Consider the following 23740-nt stretch of genomic DNA (forward strand, 5'->3'; position numbering starts at 1 on the left):
CTCCTCGTGTACCCTTATTTTCTGCTGCATCAGGGCAGGGGCAAAAATAATTTCCTCTCCCTGTGGAATAAGTGGTAGTTTGTTTATCTCCGGATGGAGATGTCTGTCTGTCCACCTATCTATCTTCCTATTCATCTATCACATTAGTATCATTCATGCTTAATAATCCTGATTGTAAAAGACACAGATCTCAACGTATCATTTCAATCTTTTCCATCAGATTAGGGGTGTACGCAGATCACAGTAAGAATTATTGCTGTTGTGTGGATGCAATGATAGATTTTTTTACTGCGCTTTCCATGCAGAGGCTGCCAAACCCCAGCCATCCTAACCCCACATTTACTTCATCAATTCTTATGTCTGCTAATGCTGACTCTATATTGTTTGGCAGCCTCCATTAAGAATGGTTTGCCGCACAGTATTAACAGGCAGTGAAGCTTTGTGCTGATAGATAAAGCACGGTGTAAAACCTGATAGGAATCAATCAGAGTAATCGTCTGGATGTGTGGTGGTTAATAGGAAATGTCCTGCATATTATTGGCTGTTTTATATAGCTAACAGATTAGCTTTCTGCTGCCTATTGTGGCTCACATCCTTTCCTGAGCCACTGGGGGAGGTGATGAATCTGCAGGGCTGTACAGGAGGCACTGTGCTGGCAGTGCATCCTTCTTCAGTCTAGAAGACACGGAACTTGGAGAAGAGCCCTGTGTTTTATATTTGCTTCCTTTATGGCCATTGCTAATAAACGGATGAAGGGCAAATGTCAACCTATTGCACACTTAAGCTTGGGCTGAAATGGGGTGAAATATGGGATTGAAATTGGGATGAAATATGCAGCAGAGACCAAGAGCAACACTGAAGTAAAAGTTCTCTGAGTTCTGATTTGCTTCAGACTTGGGCAATTAAACACAAGCTCAGATCCTCTCAGGTCAGCCTGATGTCTCCCACAGCTGATCTACCAGACTGTGTTGGTCTCTCTGCAGAGACACATGGGTTAGGAAAAATTTCTTTACTCAGAGGGTTGTGAGGTTTCCTAGTCACCATCCACTTAGCAGCTGTGGATACATCGTCTACTTTGAATCATATTCCCTACTGCTGAATACTGAGAGGATGCTTGGATAGGGTCAGCGATTTAATGAGGAGTAGGCTTGCTCAGAACAGTTCTTCCTGGTCGTACTCTGCTTGCTGAGGGCTCTCTGATTTTTGACCTAACACAAGAATTCATCCTTTTTTTGCAACTGTTTTGGTACATTTATTGAAATATGTAAAATAAATTCCAACTATGCCATCCCAAAACACAGGGAAGCATCACTTGCATTTCACATGTAAGGGACTCACTCTTGCCCAAGGTCATGAGAATTGTCTTAAATTTAAATTCAGAGCTAGACATTTCTGCATCCCTGGTAGAGTGCTTTCTTACAGAGCTACTGATGCTGGCTCTTCAGGCAGGAGGAGAGGAAGGAGGGCTTTGGCTGGGAGAGGCCAGCTCCCCTTGGTGGTCAGAGCCTTGGGTATCATTTGAAGTGCAGCGGGTTGGCATCCTAATGAAAGAGCTTTTCAAGCACTCATTTCTCTCCTTGGTGAGTAGAATACTATTAACCTTTAAGGCAAAATTATATTTCATGCCTCTGGGAAGCAGTAACATTTTACTGAGCTGCTCCGGGGAATCAGGTAAACAATGTTAACTCTCTCCAGCCCCATTTCAGTGCCATTTTAGGGCGGTTATGTGTGTAAACCCTGTCAAACTGCTGACTAGAGGTCTGTGCTCAGGAACCTCTTGTTGCTGGAGATCAGCTTTCACCTGCTGTAATTCAGCCTGTTCATCCCAACATCTCTGTTCAGTAACTGGCATTTGATTGAACCCGTGGTGCTGGTCTTCACCCTGGTGGTGATGGGTTGATGGTTGAACTAGATGATCTTAATGGACTTTTCCAACCTTAATGATCCTGTGATTCTATGATTCAAGGCTAAAATCTCTGCATGTCTCTTTTGCCATTTTCTGTGTCCAGGTAGCAGCTGGACAGTGGGCCTGGCTTTTGACAGCTGAAGACAGGATGTGTTGAGAGTCAAGCCATAGGACACCATACAATGCCCTGCACTATAATATCTCATACAATTGTTGACAAAACTGCTGTAAATGTGGTCCTAGAGGTTGCAGCTTTGATAGCTAAAGGCCTTAAGCAAGTCCCATCTTGCACTTCAACGGTATGTGAGATCACTATATACCAAAAACAGATTTAAATACCTGCAGATTTAGGTTTCAGGGTGAAACACACTGGTGCCAGATGTGAACTCCTCCATGCATACACAAAAGCTCACTTCCTGGAGAAAAACAACCAACCAACAACAACAAAAAAAAAACCAACAACCACCACCAACAAAAAAACAATTGAAGAAACTAAAAAGTGAGAGTTTTCCTTCCTTTTAGAAGAAAGTTTTTCTCTCAGAGGGTGGTGACGCACTGGAACAGGTTGCCCAACGAGGTTGTGGATGCCCCATCCCTGGAGGCATTCAAGGCCAGGCTGGATGTGGTCTGGACAGCCCGGTCTAGTGGTTGGGGACCCTGCACACAGCAGGGGGTTGAAACTAGATGATCTTTGAGGTCCTTTTCATAGAATCGTAGAATAGCCTGGGTTAAAAAGGACCACAATGATCATCTGGTTTCAATCCCCTGCAGGATTGCCAATCACTACACGAGGATGCCCAGAGCCATTCAACCCACGCCATTCTATGATTCTGTGATGATTCTATGATCCTTCCTTTTCTTCCTTTTCAAGGAAAAAAACCACCACTAACAACAACAACAAAAAAAAACAACTCAACACTTTTATTTCTTTTTACTGTAACTTCCACATTGTGTTCTCAATTGGACTCCCAATGCCAAGCACGATGGGTCAGGCAGCCAGGGGTAGTGAGGAAACTACAAATTGCTGAAGCTTTGGCAAGGAGAATGAAAAAACTACGATCCAAGGACAAAATCAACACCTTAGGTGGAAAATTAAATCAATGATGCAGTGTAAGCCGGAAAGCAAAAGATGCAACAGTAGCAAAGTTGGCTTCCAAATTGAAATGTGTTTTCTGGGGATTGTCCATCGGCTTGGGGAGTTATTATTTCCATTTCTCTAGTTATGAATTAATTTCTAGAGAACATAATCATCCTCTCCCTTCTCCCCTCCACAGCCCCCTCTTCCCTTCTCCTTCTAATTTTCCACTTGACTGGGGATTCTCTGACAGTGAAAATTCAGGCTGGCTTAGAGGAGGTCCATGCAAGCTGCTCCATTAGAGTGGATAATCTCATTGGAACCAGTGGCTTGAATAATAACACCTTCACCTCATGCACTGCATGGGATTCAAATGATACTTAATGCCCCAAGCTGCAGGGCAGGGGAAGGGCTGGGCTGGAGTCTGCACCGAGCTCATTTTCCTCCCAGCTCTGCCAGCCTAGCCATGCTCCTGAGGATACATCTGCAGTCTGAGATAAACACCAGTCCAAGCTTCCTCCTCAGCTGCGATGTTTGCACCTTCAGGAGAAGATGCAGCCTGAGCTTGGCTGCTCTGCAACAAGACTAGGATTGAGCTGTACCTTGCTGCTGAAGGCTTTTGCTGTCCCAGTGGGTCAAGGATGAGTGAGGATGAGTATGCCACAGCATGTCCCATCAGCTGATATCCTGACTTCTGCCTTCCCTAAGCAAGTCATACAGATTGGAGTAGGATGTTTTAGGTCATGGGGCTTAATCTGCTTCAGTCTATTGACAAAACTGCCTTTTACATCCAAAACATCGACACCAATCATAGACCTTTCTATTCCATCATTTCCATGCATACAGAGAATAAGCCCAACTCTAGCTCCAGCCAGACTGCCTCAGAGTCCTCCTCCTCATCTGTAATCCACCTGATAGCACAAACACAGCATGTGCTCTTTTTCTTCTTCCTTTTCTGTCCCTCAGTGTCCAGTACCAGAGTATTATCTACTTTCCAACAGCAATTAAAACCTTGAGTCCTGAACCAACCTATAAGATGAATGGCTTGAATGCAGGACTGTGGTTGAATGTTGGTGGGTTGATCCTAAAGGACACCACAGGAGAGCAAGTCTCTCTTGCTCTTGATGGACATGGCTGAACTCTTGTCATTAATTACTGTGTTGGGAGATGTGTCTTATATGGAGGCATAAAAGCTGACTCCACAAATAAACACTTGAATTTTCACCTTTTCCAGCCCTTTCCCTTCATGCAGACACATTGGATCCACACTATCATGACTCAGCAGCCCATGTTGGAGCATTGCTATGCACTATCACATACAACAGTAACTTCTGGGTGACACACAACACAGTGTCCACCTTGTGCACCCGACAGCCCCAGAATTGCCCAGAGGAACACCATGCAAGTTTTCTCCAGAAACTATTCAATTTTAAAGGGAAAGAAACTAGAAAAATAGGTAGGTGTAGGAGATGGACACCTGGAATATATAATAAATGGCTATACTGCTATGCATCTGACAAGCCAGCCTGCTGGAGGTCATTCATACTGCCACAGCAATTTGTCAGTGTTTATCCCATCCCGTCCAGCCATGCACAGAAGAGGGGAAATTGATAGATCACATGCTGACAGCCTTTTCCTTGCTGCTGGAGCATTAGCTGAGAGTCCAACAAAGTCACAACTCAGGAAGGCTTTGCTGTGCCTTGTGGTGTGAAGGAGTCTCAATGGAGTGTGTTGGACCATGCTAGGAGCTTCTCGTGTTTTAGAGATATAAGGACCTCCTTTTGGCTGAAGCAACAGAGTGATAAGGCAGGGATCATTTATGTGGTGGCCTGAAGTCTTGGTCCTCTCACTTCTTAGGGGTTATCTCTTGGTGAAACCCATAAAACTCACTTCACAGCCAGCTTGCTCTCTTTGCTGGGTAGGAAACCATTGTGGCTGGAGCTCAAGCTGCTTCATATGGCTCTTAGTGTTCAGGAGGGAGAAGTTGTTTAGGTGAAAAGGAACTGAACTTGTTCTCTGACTTTTTGGCTGGAGCAGGCCTGGTCAGAGAGAAGGGCAGTGAGGCTGAGGTTAGAAACCTTCCCACTCTCTTTTTCTTCTTACTACTCTGCCCCCAAATTCTCTTTAGTAGTGCACAGCAAGAAGGAACTGAGCTCTGAAAGTCACAATGAGGCATATCTGAAGCAGGGCTTTTATTGTTATTTGTGCCAATGTTGGGGTGAAATGCTATTTTAGGTAGTTGGGAAGAAATGCCTTTAACAAAAAACAATGATGGGCTGACAACTGCCATGCTAACACATTTTCTCTTTGATTTATGACTTCTGAGGTTGTTAACTTGGCTTTACATCCATCTCAGTTCACGCTTATTCACTGCTCCAAAAAAAAGCCAAATGCCCTGGAGATAGATAGGGAACTTCAGGCGTGGTTTGGGTACAGTGAGTCTGCATGGATACCTGTCTCCTCCAGGCAGCAAATCCCATCACAAGGACTTTCCATCGCAGTGAGAAAACAAATTGCAAGCTGTCCCCCATCCCCAATCCCCCCACTGAAGCTAACTTTCAATGCAGAGTGCTTGTCTCTTTCAACCTGAGCCACGGGGCAGACAGAAATTCCCTTTTGGAGGCCTGTATGGTAACTCAGTGTTATTCTCTCTATGCTACCCCGTGTTTTTTCAAGCTGCTGATAGTACTGCTGCAGAGCATGGGGAAGAATTGTGCCCAGAGGGAAGAACAGTCTCTGCTAGCAGCAAATACCAGAGCTCCAGCACATGTCACTCTCTGTTGGCTCTGCTGCCAGAGGCATGGCAGATGGATGGATGCACATGGGCAGGAGGAAGAGGAAAGGGAAAGAGCTGAAGAGTGACGTCAAAGAGGAGATGTTGATGAAGGTTGAAAGGAACAGGAGGGAGAGACTCATTTGGGAAGCTCTGTGTAGTCTCGGGTCCACTGCAGTGTTCTGGGTAGGGCTGTTTGGGTTGAAGGGTTCCTTGTGCTATGGGAGTAGGTAAACAGCGTTGATGTTCAGATGGTCCATTCCATGAAAATGTTTCCTTTCTTTTCACTATGCTTCCTCAAGTCAGGACAGCAGATGCTAACAGTGAAAGAGCAATGAAGTCACATGCTGACTGAGTCTGGCTGTGATTCAGTATCTGCATAAGTGGGGAACCCCTTACAGTGTGCATCCCATGGTTCTCCTGGCTCCCTGCAAAACTCCTTGGACACAGATGATGTGCTTCTTCTTTGCAATTTTCCTGCCCCATTTATTGTTTAAGCAGCAAGGCTGAAGTGGGACCAGACCCTCCCAGATTTCACTTAGGACTCCTGTGTCTTGCTGTGATCTTGGCATAGGTTCACAGGGAAGCCCACTGATTTGGATTAGCCCCTCTCTCTGCTGGTATTGAGAGAAACACTTCAGATCTCACCATTATGGAGGCTTAGGCAATTCCCATCATCTTCACCAGCAGATACTTGGCATTTAGTCTGTGGTGATGGGGAAAAGATGGAGATGCTGGGGAGCTGAGGTCTCATAAAGATGTTCCCAAACATATGAGTCAGGCCACGAACAAAGAGCTTCAGCACCTTTGAACAAATTATTTGCATCAGTCCTTGCTGAGGAGAGCTCGTAAGAACGAGGAATAGCGTAGGTGTTATCTACCCAGGTTCTGGGGAAGATACTCACAAATATTATTAACATGAATAGGAAGCACCATGATAGGATGCTCTCTGGGAAAAGTAATTTTGTTCATTAATTACTTGCCTTATCTAGCAATGTTGTTCCCTTTCTCTCAGTTTCTTCTTTTTTAATTTTCTTTAAAATGACTGTAAGTGAATTTGGTGCTGGGAAAGTTATTTTCCTCCTCAGAGGCAGAAGGAGAGCTTGTATTACTCAGGTAGCCTTCAACTGAATCTTCAGGGGCTTTTCTATCTTTATTTGAAGCCCACTCTTTTATGAGCAGATGGCAAAGACTGCTGCTGACAAAATCTTGTGATTTTTTTTCTTACAGAGTTCCTCAGCACTCTGCACTGCACAGTTCATATGCCTTTGGCTTGAGTCCTGCCTGCCACGTGTGGTTTTGTGCTCTGAGCTCTGCCTGCTGCCTTCAGCTTCCAGGCTTGTGTTATGCCTGGTTAGTTCCAAAACAAAGGAGTCAGAGATCTGTGATTTAAGGGACAGCATAGCAGGGTCTCTGCATCTTCTGAGATAGCCTTTCCTTATGTCTTTGACCTTTGCAAGATGTTGGAAAGGGTCAGTGAATGAAGGCAGGTGATACTTGTTCTCCCAGATGTCAAACACGTGTTGGTTGGCCCAGAGAACAGCTTTCTTTCCAGCAAGGTTGCTGCTAGTCCCTGCTTCAAGGCAACCTGCAGTGTTAGGTGGGAATCGGCAAATGCCTTAGGGCAGCCCAGTTTCATGGCTTGGATTTCATTGGAAACTGAACACAATGAAATTCATCTAGACCAGCCCAAGCTGAAAACGGCACTTTCACCTGGCCATAATCGAGGCTCACCTGAAGTCCAACCCAGAGTTGTTCAGCCCCAGCCACTGAGTGATGCTGCAGAGCTTTGGAGCACCTTATTTTGGGGTGTTTTTGAACATGACAGCAGCCACATGGCTGGGAGGGGAGGAACTGTGCTCTTCTGTAATGCTAAGCAGGACCAGCTGAGGGATCTATGTCCACATCACCTTCTGCAGATCCCCTCCCTCATTTCCTCACTACTTCACCAGTGCCAGCAAACAATTTCCAATTATTCCTAGGACAAAAGCTCCAAGTTTCTAGGGATTTGCATGTGAAATGCTCCTGTTCATCTCAGGCTTGAATGAGCCATCAAAATGCTCATCAGGAATCTCTCCTACAGGCACACACACATGTGTACACACAAATCACTCAACTGTGGCTGCGCCCCACTGGTGTGGTCCTTGGGCCACCTCTGAACCAGTGACTTTTGTTCACAGGCTGGAGACTGTGGAGCACGTTGTGCTCTGTTGGCCAACCCAAGGACCCCCCAGGCAAGATTAGTGGGGATAAGATAATCTCTATCTTTGGAAATTTGGGGAGGGGAAGGAGAAACATTACTAAATCCCCCAAAGCAAGGGGGAGGGATGCTGGTTATTGAGTGCATGGCTTTGTAGGGTGGGAGGTGGAGGAGCAAATCCCTTGCATCCACGCCCCCTGGGGCACCCGGGGTGGGCTTATTCAATTGCTGTGATAGAGGGAGGAGCCCACCTGGGGACAGAGATAACGGGCGGGTGGTGGAATTGCTGTTCTGCAGCATAAGCCGGGCGAGTTATCAGGGCAGAAACTCGGCATCTATTACCATGCATTAGAATAGATTAGCAGGCAGAGCAATTAGCATCCTCACTCTATTTGGCCAAGTGACAGGCGGGTAGGAGGCATGTGGGGAAGAGTCAGCTTTGGCACGGAGGCCAAACTGCTGCCCAAGGACAGAGGAGACTTGGTCTTTTGCCCCAGGGCTGTCCCTGCTGGGCTATGAGCCAGACACCAAAAGGAGCAGGGATGAAAGTGAGCCTTGATTGTTGTTCTGAAACTTTTTGTGGTTCGTAGTCCCTGGAACTCCGTCCAGGGAAGATGCAGAGCCCTGAAAGGCAGACTTCAGCTTCCTGATTGCAGTTGCCTGTTCAAATCTTCTTATGCAGGTCTCTTTCTGAGAGTCCATAACCCTCTCGGGCCTCAAACATATGATTAAAAACACAATGACAGCCACAGCACTGCTTTGGCTTTTCCAGGCTGCCCCAAATCCTTTCTTTCCTCTTCACTCATATTCATCTTTGATGCCCAAAAAGCATATTGGAGAAGATAGCCTGTCGGTGATTAGGGCCAGAGCATGCAACAAGGGTCCAATTCCTTCCTCAGTCTTCTAAATCATGTAAATCCCTTTGTGGCTCATTTCTACATCTAAGAAATTAGAGCAGTAGCCCTACTCCTACTCTGTTGTACTTTCCAGGGATGTACCAGACCATGTCCAGGCTGTGCTGAGCTCAGCAGGACCCTGGATGCAGATGAATTTACTGGGAAAGCTTCCTTTCTTCTCACTGCCAGGACAGGTTTCCTAGGAATGATTCTTTCCATGATTTCAGCTCTATTTTATCCTTCTTCTCCTGCAGCATCTCCTGCCTTTTTATCCCAAATGGCATATCCAGAGGAATTGATAAAATTTAACTCTTTTGTGCTGGGGAGAGCTGAATTTCAGCTATCCTCTAGAGGGGATGGAGGGCAACCCAGAGGCCAGAAAGAATACACGGGGGGGGGATGACTGTTCACTACTTCACCACGTAAAGTTTAAGGTCAGTTATGTCTGTGTTTCGACATTTATGGCATTCCTATTCTTAGGACCCTGAGGGAACCTGGAAATGTCAAAACATTGCTAAAACTGACCTTAAACTTTACATGTTAGTGGGACTGAATCTCCTTCCTTTCCTCAACTCCAGCCGGAAAATTGCTTTGGCTCCAGCAGACAGAAAGGCAAATTTCAGCTTCTCCCTCCTTCCCCAGCCTTGCTTCCCTCTTGTGATAAAGTGATCCCAAGAAATGCTAAGCCAACTCTACATGTTAGTCAGACTTCCACTGAAGTGTGTACTACCTCCGAAGGTCTCTTTAATTGTTCTGTTCCTGTCTCGTCCTTCTTTCCAGTGAGGAAAACAAAAACCTTTCCCCTAATAGAAATGAAGCTGTCATATTGCATCCTATCCTGGAACAGGGAGACTGATAAGCTTGATTCTGACCACCGTATAGCCTGAATAAGCCGAGCCACTTCAGCTTCACATTTCTCTGTGTCCTGCAGCCTCCTGTTCCCAGTGCTGGCTGCAAATGCCATTGGGAGACTTTGCACTTGGCTTCCACTGAGCTCCCTCTGCTGACCACCTTGTAAAAGGCATCACAGACCTGATGGTCTTTGAGAAGACATCCCCTCCAGCCTCTCAGCAAAGAATTTGGGCAGGAGGTCCTGGACATTGGCAGGACATCAAAGTTAGCAGCCTATGCTCATCAAAGCAATCATAGAATAATTTAATATCCTGAGTTAGAAAGGACTCGCAGGAATCACTGAGTCCAGCTCCTGGCTCCACACAGCACCACTCAAAACTCAAACCCTATATCTGAGGACATCTCTGGATACCCTTTAACAGCTTAATGTCCTGCTTATGTTATTGCATCCAAATGTGCACCCACTGCTCGAAGTGAGGCCACACCAGTGCAAAGCAGACTGGAGCTACTCCTTCCCTCACCTAGCAGTGTTGAGCCTGCTGCATGCCTGGGTACATGACCTTCTGCCACAAGCTGCCTGCTTTGGTGCAGAGAGAGGAAAATATGAGGTGATGTGGTGATGCTAAAAGTCTCCTCCTGCCCCCCAGGCTCTGCAGAGTGTTCAACACTTGTCAGACCAAAAATATTGGCGTTGTACAAGACTGCAGGTTTTGAGAAACAGAGATCTTTTCTGTTACCTCATTTTGGAGGAGGTTCCTCTTCTCCTATGGAGCAAAGAGAGCTGTTACTGGGCCATACCTGCTCCCCTTGCAAGATTTCAGGTTCCCAGTTTCTTGGTCTGTGCTGGACTGGATCTGTGGGAGTTTCCATACTTCAACTCTTTTCAACAACTTACAGGTGCATTCTGCATTGCTTTGGAATTTGACTGGGCTGAGAAATCTCAGATTTCTCTTTCAAGAAGAAATGATGGAAGAAGTGAGAGATCATTTCTCTTGCTTTGCCTTTCTCTGAGACATCTGGGTCCATCTGGGCTACTCAGAAATGGAGGGAGGTCTTCAAATTGAGACCTAAGTAAGATCTCCCTGAATGTTTCTCTTTATCTCCTCTGTCCTCCATGGCAATTTTCCTTTAATTATTAAAGAATCATAGAATCATTTGACATGGAATCACAGAATCATCTGAAACGGACCCTTAAAGGCCATCTAGTCCAACTCCTCTGCAATGAACAGGTGCTCAGAGTCCCATTCAGTCTGACCTTGAATGTTTCCAGAGACGGGGAATCCACCACCTCTCAGGGCAATGTGTTTCACTACCTCACCACTCTCACTGTAAAAACATTTCCCTTGTATCTATTTTAAATCTCCCATATATTTTCAGTGCACCTGGTAAGGAGACCACTTGTGATAGTAGAGAGCTCGGAGTGCTTGTGCCTATGGCCGCAGGGGTCTTCACATTGGTCCAGCACACCTATGTCCTCATGAAGAGTGTGGGATGTGCATGATGGTTCCCTTGTCCTCAGCTTTCTGCCCAGGACCATATTCTTTTTCCTCATATCTTAGTTTATGTTGGGTTGAGCATGTGGAGATTAAGAGGCATATGACAATCCCGGTAATGAGATTCCAAGCAGACATACAACCTGAGAAGAAGAGAAGGCAGGACCAAACAATGACAGGAGGACATGAAGACACATGTGAAAAGTGTAGATAAATGCTTTCAAGATGAAAATGAAGGGGATGGAGGAGAGGCAACATCTCCATCTTGCACATCCAACATCATGACAAAAAACAAAGACTGAGATGGGAAGTTGCTGAAGGGAAGCAAATGTGGATGCCAGCATGGAGCCTGTGCCCCAGCAAACTGTCCCATGTTGCCTCTATGGCTGGTCCTAGCTGATGTGAGTGGGATCTGTATTGGGTCTGGATGTCACCTACCGCTGTTGAGTTCACCAGCACCAGGGGGGGGAAGGCGTAAGGAAAAGGTGTGTGTGATTATTCTGTCCAGGGGTGAGTGAATTTGTCCCCTGAAGGAAATGTCACTGTTTGGAATCAGAAAAGAGAGCTGAAATGTCAAAACCTTTTGCAAAACCGTGATGCCCACAAATTACCTGTTTGGAGATGGTAGCAAGGTGTCATTTAGATCAGCTGAGCAAATACAAGCCACTGAACTCTTAATGCTGCTATCCCACCCTTGGCATCAAGTACGGATGCTTTGTGTTCCTCTTTTTCCCTGCGAGTCCACCTCCATGGCCACATTATGAGTCTTGCAATGCAGCAGCAACCTAAAGACAGCCACTGCCCATCAAATGGCAGGCTTCCACAAAGAGAAATAATTTGTTTGAGTTTCACTGCTGGGAATTCTTGTGGTTGTTGTTTGTTTGGTTTTTTAATAACGTGTTTCTCTTTTTTCTGGATAAAGTGATCTATAGTGTGCTAACTGCAGTCTGTAAAAAAAAAAAAAAAGCAAAATATCTCTGAGTAGCAATTTCTGATCAGATCCAATCATCACTCATTTGTCTAGAGTTGTTTTTAATTGACAAAATTGCAGATTGTCCTTTTCTGCTGTCAGAAATCTGACGCTGTTTTTTTGTCTCATATTCAAAAAGTTGAGTGTTCCAGTCTGTTTCTAAAAACTTTAAAATAAAGGAAAAATAAAGGAAAACAGAAAACTAAGATTGTGTCCTCTATCAGCAGCTATAGGTTTAATGAGGAAGGCTCCATCAGGAATATAGGCTGATTTTCTGACTGCACTATTTCCTCCTCCCAACCACAAAAAAAGAAAAAGAGAGAGCAAAAAAAAAAAAAATCCTACCTTATGGAAGCTTCCTCCTTGGCTTTCTCCTCCCAGGACTATCTATCTCTGTCTATTTTGTCTGCTCAGGGTGTCAATTAGTTTGGTCTCCAGCAGATCTGACTGATGCTGTGAATTAGCAGAACAACTCCCCACCTCGCCTCAAGGATCTGTGGCCCCAGGACACAACACAGCACCAGCACCGAGCAGCTGAGCATCCCATAAGCCCAAATGAGAAGGGAAACTCGCTGCATGATCTTATAAAGGCTTTATAGGTTGCAGAAAATAATTACCACCAGAGAGGCTAGTGGTAAGGACCATCCTGCCTTTTAAATGCATTTAGTTTCTCGTAATAGGTGGTACAGAAGGCTGGCTTGCTGGCAGTATGGATATGAAGGATTAGCCCACAACTCAGAGGAATGGGAAGAAGTTTGTCCCCATTGAAAACCTGAAAAGAGGTCTGGAGACTTTGGTCTGTAGAGGCATTGGTGCAGTGTGTCTCCCTTGTGGTGCAAGAAATAGGAGGTTGGCAGAGCTACACAGTGGATCTGGATCAGCATCTAAACATCCTGTTTGGAAGGGGAGATTGCATCAACACCATTCCTCTAGTTTCCCTCTGCTTACCCAAAGCAAAGCTCAGCATTTCAGGCATTTCAGTCAGTGGTAGGATGGAGAGATGGACAAGAAGCAGAAGGAACAGAGAAGAGCTATCTCCCTCTGTCTCGCCACATTGCTCTCATGAGGGTTGGCCTCAACCAGCACTTCTTGGCACTACTCTTTCCATGTACCCTTATCTCTGCAGTCAGCATCTTTTCCTCAGTTTTCTCCCCTGTTCTTAGATCCTACACAGTCAGAAGAGCTCTTCTTACTGTTTCTGTCAGCTCTGAACCAAGCTCCATCCCCAGCAGATGTTGTGATCTCATCCACTTCTTCACGATGAGCTGAGGTACCCGTAAGGTGTAAATGGCAAAGACACAATCCTAAAGTGGGAGAGAGATGTATGAGAGAAACTCTTGAGGGTAACCTGATAGGGTGGAGATGATAGTCTGTAGGACTGTACAGGAACAGTTCAGCAAGCATAAGAGCTCCACTACGTTGGGCATGGAGGAAACAAAGACATTGCCCAGAAGAGGCCAGGATGAAAAACAAAGGTTATGGGTTTTTGGTTTTTCATTCTTTGTGTGCTGTGTGATCTTTTGTTGTTTGTCTTATTGTGTTTGTTTTTTTCCCTACATCTGATCAGTTAAGATGTGTCTTCACGGAGAGGCAGAGGCAGGTGAAAGCATGCACGTGACTTGCATGCCTTCTGCTAGGCTGGCAACCCTTCAGCAGCATGATCTGTTTTCCATGCTGTGTACCAGGTAAACAAAGAGCTTGCAAATGGATGAGTACCCCTCTTGACTCTTCTTCTGTCTGGTGTATCCAGGTGCCTGGAACTTAAAGAATAGGATTACTTCTTCTAATTCTGGACGCTTAGGGCGAAACCTGAATCTACCCATCAAGGTAGAAGAGCCACTGACATCTCATTACAGAGGTAGAATAACACCTCTGCCAATGCAGCAAGTAGTAGCAGAATATGGCCCTGGAATGTTGTTTTAAATTCCAGATGATCAAGCTGGGGTTTAATTGCCATCCCTAACTGAAGTCTTCATGGCATCCTCAAGAAACCTGGGATTTGCTTGGCTGTTGGACGTGTATGCATCTGTACTTCCCTCTCCTGTCTCTGAATTTGAATGCTTCAACCTCACAGAGGTGTTGTGAAGATTAATTAGCTCCAGGCACAGCCCTCTGAGATCCTCGGATGAGAGATGCTATAGGTGTGCAAAGTATTAATTTAACATTATTAAAATAATTGGTTAGAGGGTAGTGAACAGAGGGTTGGTGTTAGCAGTATTTACTCTTTATGGGAGGTGAGGAGGAAATAATAGAAGTTCCGCACAAATGTGCGCAAGAACTTCTTTACAGTGAGGTGACGGAGCACTGGAACAGGCTGCCCAGGGAGGTGGTGGAGTCTCCTTCTCTGGAGATGTTCAAGACCTGCCTGGATGCCTACCCGTGCGACCTACTGTAGGGAACCTGCTTTGGCAGGGGGGTTGGACTCGATGATCTCTGGAGGTCCCTTCCAACCCCTACAATTCTGTGATTCTGTGATTCTGTGATTCTGTGATAATACTCCTCATGGTTCAGTGGTAGAACCAGTTTCTTAGTGTTTGCACTAATGGTTTAGGCAGCAGCAGGACACTTGCAATTGTTAAAGATGCAGCTGATATGAAATAGCAGGTGTTATTAAGATATACAGAGAAGTGTCACTTCTATACCGTAATCTTATGCAAATAAGCTCAGGAATGGAATATGCTCTTTTAGGTGTCTTAAGTGTAATGTGATGCTACTGGGTGGGAGTTATACACCAGCTAATTATAGCATGAATAGCACTGAATTAGGTTGTATGGCAGTGGAAAGTGATCTCAGCGTATTGACAGAGCCAGCACGTTGGAGTTACTGATATTTTATTAAAGAGAAGCAATTATTGGCAGTACAAGATATTTTTCAACGGGAGCAGCAATAGAGAGGGCAACAGATGCAGCAGTTGAGAGCACAGTTCTTTTTTGGGCTACAGTGGCCCCTTTGGGCAGCTGCCTTAGTTGTCAGGTGCTTTGCTGCATTTGCTTTGGTTTCTCATCTGACACCATTTGGGGATTTAAGAGATCAATGTCAGAAGACAATCATTTCCTCTTCACGTGCTGAAACAATTTTCCCTGCTGTTTTCCCTGACTCCTGAGGGAGAGTGTAATGTTAACAAAGAAGGGGACAGACTCTGTAGCAGGGTCTGATAGGACAAGGGGAAATGGTTTCAAACTAAAAGAGAGGAGATTTAGAATGGACATTAGGAAAAAAGATGTTTATGATAAGGGTGGTGAGGCACTGGAATGGGTTGCCCAGATATGTGGTGGATGCTCTGTCTCTCGGCACACTCAAGGTCAGGATGGACAGGGCTCTGAGCACCTGATCAAGCTGTAGTGTCCCTGTTCATAGCAGGGAGTTGGACTAGATGACCTTTAAAGGTCCTTTCCAACTCAAATGATTCTATGATTTATGGCAGTGCAGAAGACAGGAGAGAAAGGTTGCTTTATGCCTTTTCCTGCCCCAGGTACTCCAACTTAGGATTGATGAGGTGGTTCAGGAAAGGGGAGATGGGTGTAACCATGTGCAAAAGACTCTGGAGAAGAGCCTCAATCACTCCTCCCTGCATGCTCTGAGCTGCAGAACCCACTGGCAGGTGGCATTATGCCTTTAGTCTTGATTTAGGCAGCAGCTGGGGTCAGTTACCTGCAATCAATTATGCTGCTGGCTCAAGGAGAGGATCTGCGATACTTATTTGAAGCTTTGAACCCCATCAGTTACTCAAAGCCAGGCTTGGTTTGGCTCTGTGTGGCAGAGTTCCCTCGTCACCACATTTGGGTGTGAGGCAGAGCCAGGTGTTTTTTTTTGTTGTTTGTTTTGTTTTTTTCTTTTATCTTTTGTTTTAAATTGAGACATTTCACTGGAAAAGTCAGACAGTTAAAGTCAAATGTTATGAAGTGGCAGAACTGAGGTCACCCATGGAAAAAAGAAATAATAACGTGTGATCCTGTAATTAAAGTCTGGCTTGCAGAGTGTCAGCGCAGGGAGCAGATTTAAGAATGCAGAAGCTACTCTCAATCTGCCAGAACCTAATTCCTGAGAACATGACATTGCAACCTTATCTTCATGCTAAAACCAGGCTTAGTTTGAGGCAGTTTTCCATCATTTCATTATTTGGATTGTAATACACCTTTCAACAGATGTCAAGGCTGTAAGATGCATCAGTCTGAGTGAGGCTTTGGTCTGAAGAGTTTCATCTCTTTGATGTCTGTGAGCAATAAACAGCAGGATAAGGTTTTGATTGGTCTTATAAGGTCTTTGAAAGACATCATTTAGTGGGCATGATGGTGATGGTCGGACTTGATGATCTTAGTGGTCTTTTCCAACCTTAGTGATTCTATGATTATTGTATTGAAGCTCTATGGTGGGGCTGGGAAGACAAACCAAGCTCCTTGGAGCTTGACCTAGACCAGTGTGTTGTCCTTCTGTGCAAAGATGCTGGATGCATTTGTGACTTCTTGTGCTGCTGCACTTGAACTGCTCTGTTACTTCTAGAAAATCCAGATGTTTCTGTCACGCTGCAGTTGGGAGAGAATAAATGGGAGGGAGTTGGGCTTCTTGGAGAACTTAGGCTCTTGTGCTTTGACACCAAACCCCAAACGAGTTTCCATCTGAGCTATTCTCAGGAGATTTCCTACGCCCCACAGAGCTTTAATGGGATTGCTGTGCCTATTTGTTTTACAGAAGTGCTTACCAAATTCTCAGGTCAGCATTTTGCTGTGGCTTTCATTCCGTGATAGGAGACTTACAGCAGTTAATCTCCTATCCATCCAGCCCTCTGGAGACTGCGCATTTAAAACTCCTGATCCAGCATGCGGCAGCACTAAAGGACACTTAATGGAATGAATGCTCACAGGGAGCTGCAGTGCTGCTCTTGCTCTCTTATATCTGCAAAGCAAACCAAGAGCCTGCTGAGAACGGCAGAGATCTCTCTTTATGGTGCCTGCCACTGGAAACACACAACTTTACCATAAAGATGGAGCAATATGAGTTCTAAATTGAGACGTTCATTTTATCTAGTGTCATTTGCTAGAGAGAAGCTAAGCCCTAAAGTTTAAGGCCAAACTCCAAGCTCTGTAACATTCAGAGTCTGCCATATGCTGGATTTGTTTCACATGTGTTGCCTTAGATTCCTGCCTGCAAATCCCTGTGCATAGAGGTGCAACCTCTGCTCTTGGAAGAAAGCACGGTGAGGGGTGATCATGGAGCTAATCCTCCACCAAATCCTCTGAGCTTGCAATTAAAACTCCAAAGTCTGGGAGTGGGTGAATAATTTAACATCTGCACTTAGTCTTTATAGCTGATTTTAATGGGGGGTAATAGCACTGCTAATAACGAAATCTATTGCAGACACCCTGTGCAAGTCCATAACATTAGCTTAATGGCAAAAGGTAATTGGCATGCAGTTGGAGCTGTCCTTTTGTATTAACCCTGTGGATTTTTAGGCAGATATCCTCCTTGAAGCAGTGGCCTTAGCAGCACATGTTGAGTGCAGTGCAGATTACTCCAAGTGAATGCAAACATGGATTGAGGTGGGACACACCACTGCCAGTTCACATTGCTGCCTTGTGTCTACACCTGGCAGAAAAGATCAGAGATGGTGACCGTGCTTTCAGCACTCGTGGCAAAGAATGAACAATTTTAGGGACTTCTGCTGAAGTGCCGTCCACCCATCTCATTGCCATTCACTGGGAACTTTTTCAGATTCAACCATGGGAACTTCTCATTAGGTGTTTTCAAACCAGATGCCAAAGAAACCTGTATTTGCTAGGGACCACTTTAGTTCCTTGGGTTGGAGAGCTGCTCCTTCTCAGCAGAGTGATACTAGCAGCTCAAAAGTATCACAAATTTGCAGTATCCTTAGAAGGATCAAATAACATAGACTGTGTACAGCCAGTCTATAAGGACATTCATCCCTCCATAAGATGTACCACATTTTGAAGGCTTTCCAACCATTGCAGTCCCAAAGGGAAAAGTGTTGACTTTGCATCTGAAATGATTGCTTCTCCCACGTCCTCCCTGTCCCAGCCTGACTTCATGTTAACCCTGTCCATCTCTTTTCCTGTTTGCTCAGGTGCACAAGGAAGGAGCGGTGTGAGCGCTCCAGCGAGCCTCGGAGATTCGCCTCGGAGATGAAGCAGTGTGTCCGGCTGACTGTGCATCCCAACAACATCTCTGTCTCCCAGTACAATGTATTGGTAAGGAATGTTGTCACTGTCCCCTTCAGGTTTAATCTGCTCATATGGTCTGATAGACCCAGATATGTGCAACCTGGATTCTGCAGGATTGGGAAGGGCTGGCAGCATGATGCAAAGGTGCTCCACAGTCCGTTAAGTTCCCCGATGTCTTGCTTGGCACAGTGAAATATTCACCATGGGAGGGCATATTCAGTCCCTGGTTATCCTGGCTGGAAGTGTGGAAAGAGACTTCCCTTTTTGCTGTGAGGAGCTGAGGGCAGATGTGATGGAACTACATGTCCTGCAAGTGCTCTGAGCACACAGTGAGGTTGTCTACTTCCTTGGGAGAGGGATTTGTGAATGCCTGGGAATGGAGTTTAAGCAAGGGACATTATCACAGTTAGAACTGACCTTCTAGAAAGAGGACAAGTGAGGACTATCATGAATTACTTCAATAAACTTGAAGTCTGCCAAGTCATTTGAGCAAGCATAATTAGCGCATATGACTTTCCTCAGCACAAAGTTGAGCCTTGATGCCCTAGAGCTACTGAAGACAGCAGCCAATGTAAGCCACGCAGTGAGTGCTGGCAGACAAGTAGATCCTGATCTTTATCTGGATGTAAAGTAAGAAGTCTCTGTGGAAGTTCTAACTAGCTTATTGTTTCTCTCCCTACTCATAACAGCAGAATCTTACATGGTGAATTTCCAGTATTCCCCAAAAAGGAGAAGAGATGCATTTTATCCAGGTTATTAGGGCTCTGTCCTTTTGATCATACTAGTTTGGGCTGGAACTGAAGTGATAATTGAAGACCAAGAGCTCTGTATCTGGCTAAGCTGTTGACTAGTCCCACGCTCTGAAAGGTCTACATGGTGTTGCTGAAGGCGTAGCTGCCAGATATCTTCTAGGTGATAGTTTTTGGAGTACTAGGGTTTCTTCAGTGATAATGAAATCAGCCTTTCAAAGCCTGCATGTCCATTCATTACTGCTTTGTTTCAGCCTCTTAACTTTGCTATGACTTTACTTTCTGAGGCTTCAAACAAAATTGATCTGAGACATCTTAAGCACTTTGTTCTTCTGGGAGTTCAAGGTTCCCTTTTCTTATTCTCTCAGTAGGTTTTGAATTCTTTTATGTTGGGATAAATCCTGGGGGACTAGCTGGCTCAGGGTGATTGAAACTGATAACAGAATAAAAGACTTTTGCCTCTGGATTACTCTGGCAGGGCAATCCAACCCCGAGCTTCTGACATTAGCTGCAATTGTCTAACTATTGCCCATCCATGGGCAACATTGCCATGGGAATCTCATCCCAGACCTGTTTAGACTGGTGTCCCAGCTCATCCACCATCACCACAGATAATCTCTCAGCAAACCCAGAGAGGAGCACTGTTAGATGAATTGATGGTGTCCTTACTGAGTCTCATCTGGGCAAAGGGATGATATTGAGTTCTTGCCCGCAGAGGCAGAGAAGGTATGTGTGGCCAGCCAATCGTCTATCTTTTAGTTGTTAACAGAGACTTGCAAAGTTTTATCTGAGTGTTTCAGTAACTTGGGGATCAGTGAGAAGAGAGATTTGTTGGAGTGAAGTCTGTGTTCTTCCCTCATTGCAGAAGCTCCAGAAAAGGCCTGAAGGATGTAGGACTTGTTTGTTCCAGGTGAACCTTGGCTCATGAGGTTTATGGCCAAGCACTGCTGCTCTGTCCTTTGCCATATCTTCTCCATGACCCATCTTTATTCCGCGTCTTCTGTGCACAAACAACAATATTAATTAGGCAGAAGTTTCCTCTTCTCCATCTCTAACAGTATATAGATGAGGAGATAGAATGGATTTAGATCGAGTGATAAATCTATCAAACACCCATACATTTTTCCTAATCACCACCAAAGACATGATTTCCTTTCCCACTGCTGTTCCCATCACTACAAAATAAACAGATTTCACAAAGGCTTTAATGTTATGCAGAGCAAAGGCCCATCTTTGTCCTTTCTATCTTATGAGCCATAAGGTCTAGCATTAAGGGATAGCCCCAAACCTTCTCTTAGTGAGGAAAACACAATGTGAAGAAGCAGTAAGCAAAAGCAATGATATCATCCTCTCCTGCTTTATCACCTGGACATCACCAACTTATTTTCTGTTCTTTGTACTGGTAGCAAAAACACTTCAGTATGCATTTGTGTCTCCTTTCAGTGGCTGTCACCACAGATGGGGCCTCAGCTTGTTCACAGCCGAGGCAAGTGTGGAGAGTACTTGCGTTTGTGCCTGCCTCAAGTGTCTGGCTTTAGTGGTTGGCCACAATAGCTCTAGATCTATAATAGCTCATTAGCAGGTGATAAAAGTAGCCTGATATGCTTCTCTGCCTTTGGACATGGCATGTCTGTGATCCAAGGGCAGGCTGGGCAAGACGTTTCATGATGGACAGCAGAGGAACCTTAGCTGACCTAATGGCAGCATGAGGGTCCTGTGCTAGAGGAGAAAAACAGCCACATGCTTCTTTCCTTTCCTGACTGTGGGTAATGACATAGCAAAGCCGGTGGGTGCACATGATTAATTAACCTGGGCAATTCCTCCTTCACAGCTTTGTTTATGCATAGCTCCCAAACGCAGCATGCCCCTAAGGCCATCTTTGGTGGGATGGGCAGGAGAAATTTGTTGTGCCTCTAGAGAAAGAGGTTTATTGTGGTGAACTGAAGCCTGTAACTAGACTCTCCTTACGCAGGAACTTGGTGACAGAGCGCTCCCCCATCTGCTGATGCTAGGAGAGCAGGCCGTAGAGAGTTAGACTGGAGCATTACAGTTTCTCTGTAGTCTGCAGAGTGCCTCTTGTGAGTAGTAGTCACCTTCCTCAGAAACCGCGTGCCTTGGGGCCACCAAAGCCCTGGTCTTCACAGCCGGCTCCAAAGACTCCCTGTTTAACCTTACACTTGCATGACAGATAGAGAGCACTCCCTCCCCTCCACTGACCCAGCAGCACTGGGATGCAGTGCAGTTGTCCCTGCATAGCCACGTACCACTTGTGTTGGCATCAGCATCTCATCCCCTTCCCCCTCCACACACACATCCCTCTCCTGAATCGCTGCTTTCTGTTGAAGGAGGATGCTCTCTCTAGCAAGAGGCTCTTTGTCCAACCTCTCCAGTGTAATTCTCTCCTGCTGACCCAGCTCTGTTGTTCAGCTCAGTGTTTTTTCTCTCTCTCTCTTTTTTTTTTTTCCCCCCTGTCTCTTCTTCCCTCCCTCCATCTTCACTTGCAGCTGGTCTTGGAGACCTACAACGTCCCTGAGCTGTCAGCAGGAGTCAACTGCACCTTTGAGGACCTGTCAGAGATGGATGGTTTGGTAGTGGGAAGTCAGATCCAGTGCATCTCACCAGCTGCCAAAGAGGTACCGCAGATCATCACAGAGAATGGTGAGTACCACACAGCTCTCAGATCTTCCACCCTTCCTCATCCCTTATCTTTATGTCTTTCATCTTGCTTGTTCTCCAAGATTTTGGCATATGGGAGCCTGGGAACAGGTTATGCAAGGCATAGGGGTGAGGGTTATGCTTCTAGTGATTACTACAGCTGTAGCATGAGTGAGCTGAATGCGTGAGTTTATGTGTGAGTGTTGAGCTACACTATCAGTACCTGCTTTTAGGTGCCTATATGCATGGTAGTACATGTCTTCAGACTGCCACCGAGTGGTAGTAGCCTATACCTAACAAAGACGAGAGTCAGATGAAGGATCTCCACTCGCTTATTGCCCAAGCTGGTGTGGTACATCCCAAGTAATGAGATTGGAAATGCTCTCAACACATCACAACACAGCAGCAAGAAAATCCTGCAGACCTGAACATCCTTTCCACAATTTTATCCTATTCATCTTACCTTTAGATCTGCGTGTTCAGTTGTTCTCTCTGTCACTGGCCATTTTTTGCTCCTGTGCTCATGCTCATTTTGTTGCTGGCTCCACCCCTGAATGATTCAGTGTAGAAATACCTTGTCTCTCAGGATGGGCCCCTTATCCCCAGCTTCATGCCCTTTTTGGCTTCCTTTTTCTAATGCTTTTCTTGATACTTTCAAGAGCACCTGTGGCTCTTGCAGAGGTTTGCTATAAAAACCTCAACTCTATTGATCACCTCATGAAGTGCAGAGAGGATGTAGCCATTATACTCCTTGGCTTCTTGTGAAATATTACTGGAGAGCCTCCAGGGATCCCTACAGGCCACAGAAATGAAGTTACACAAGCTGTCACCATCACCTCCCCCTGCTCTCCCCAAGCTGCACACAGCTGCGTGTGCTCTCCACTGTGGTCCCAAAAGAAGCCCCCAAAGGGCTGTTCTCATTTTCAGGTCCCACTGAATCATCAACTATGTTTGCTTACCAAGATAGCTGCCAGGAACTATTTCCTTGATACAGACATCTGTCTCAGGCCAGGCTACAATTGACAAGCAAGCAAAAATAGCAATGGAAACTCAAGGCAGAACAAGAGAGAGATTTATGTGAAGTGTGGTTTCCAGAGATGCTGAGCACCTGCAGCTTGTATCAACTTCAGCAGCTGGTGCTCTGCACCTCTGCAGAGACCAAGTCTTCCATGCATAGGGCCAGAAACTGGATTTAAACAAGGGATGTGTGGCTCTGTAGAACATCTGATCCCCGAAGCCATCCAATCCTCACATCCTGTTTTAAAATATATGCAAGACACTGGCAAAGTTGTTAAATATGAAGTGGTTAACAGAGCTGTCAAAGCCGACGGCAGCAGATGGGCAGCAGAGTTGAGCACTGGCAGCAAAACGTGCTCAGTGAAGTGTGTGGTTTTGTGTGTGTATGTGGTATGTATGTGTGTATGCCTGTAGGTGGATGAGCTGAGATGAATTGTCAAGTTTACTTTGGCCTGTTTGATTAATGAATCTTTCAGGTTGAGAAGGAAAATAATAGAGGTGAAAGGGCTAGCCAAGCCAAAGTCTTGAATTAAACATGGGTCCCTTCCCCACTAAATTATTGCAATTACTGTACCCAGTCATTTCCCACACGTGCTGAGTTTTGAATAGTGCCTTTAGCATTGTGAGAAGAGGTAGCACTTGACTGTTTGGCTTGGAAGCAGTGGGAAAGGGGAGTTAGTATCCAGAAGTTGAGGCTCAAACTTTGCTGCTGATGGGTCTGCTGTGGAAATGGATTGACACTTCCAGAAGCATACAGAGGCTTATGGATGTCTCTCCCACATTAAACTGGGTTGTTTGTAGCCAAAGACTGGGGTGCATGGACACTGGGGTGAATGACATGGAATCCCTGCCCTGTCCTGGGTATTGGGCTATATTCAGAGATGATAAATAATGATGGTGAGAAGAAGATATGCCCAATCTCCCACAGGCCCCTTCCTTTGGTGGACTTAAATGAACCTAAAGGAATGAAGAACCTTA

At 45.5% G+C, this 23740-nt stretch overlaps 1 protein-coding gene across 1 annotated transcript in view; it reads left to right on the forward strand.

Annotated features, from left to right (window-relative positions):
* The window catches only part of PLXNA4 (plexin A4), a 443874-nt gene that overhangs the window by 309582 nt on the left and 110552 nt on the right, over window positions 1-23740 (forward strand). Inside the window, exons 6-7 of the mRNA XM_042816033.1 lie at window positions 18245-18368; window positions 21595-21748. Of these exons, the coding sequence (XP_042671967.1) occupies window positions 18245-18368; window positions 21595-21748 (278 nt within the window). The remainder of the gene's footprint in view (window positions 1-18244; window positions 18369-21594; window positions 21749-23740) is intronic.

This window comes from Centrocercus urophasianus, unplaced genomic scaffold (assembly GCF_019232065.1).
Source record: "Centrocercus urophasianus isolate 14NV4802_14NV808 unplaced genomic scaffold, USGS_Curo_1.0 seq_15, whole genome shotgun sequence".
In the NCBI taxonomy this organism is placed as follows: domain Eukaryota; kingdom Metazoa; phylum Chordata; class Aves; order Galliformes; family Phasianidae; genus Centrocercus; species Centrocercus urophasianus.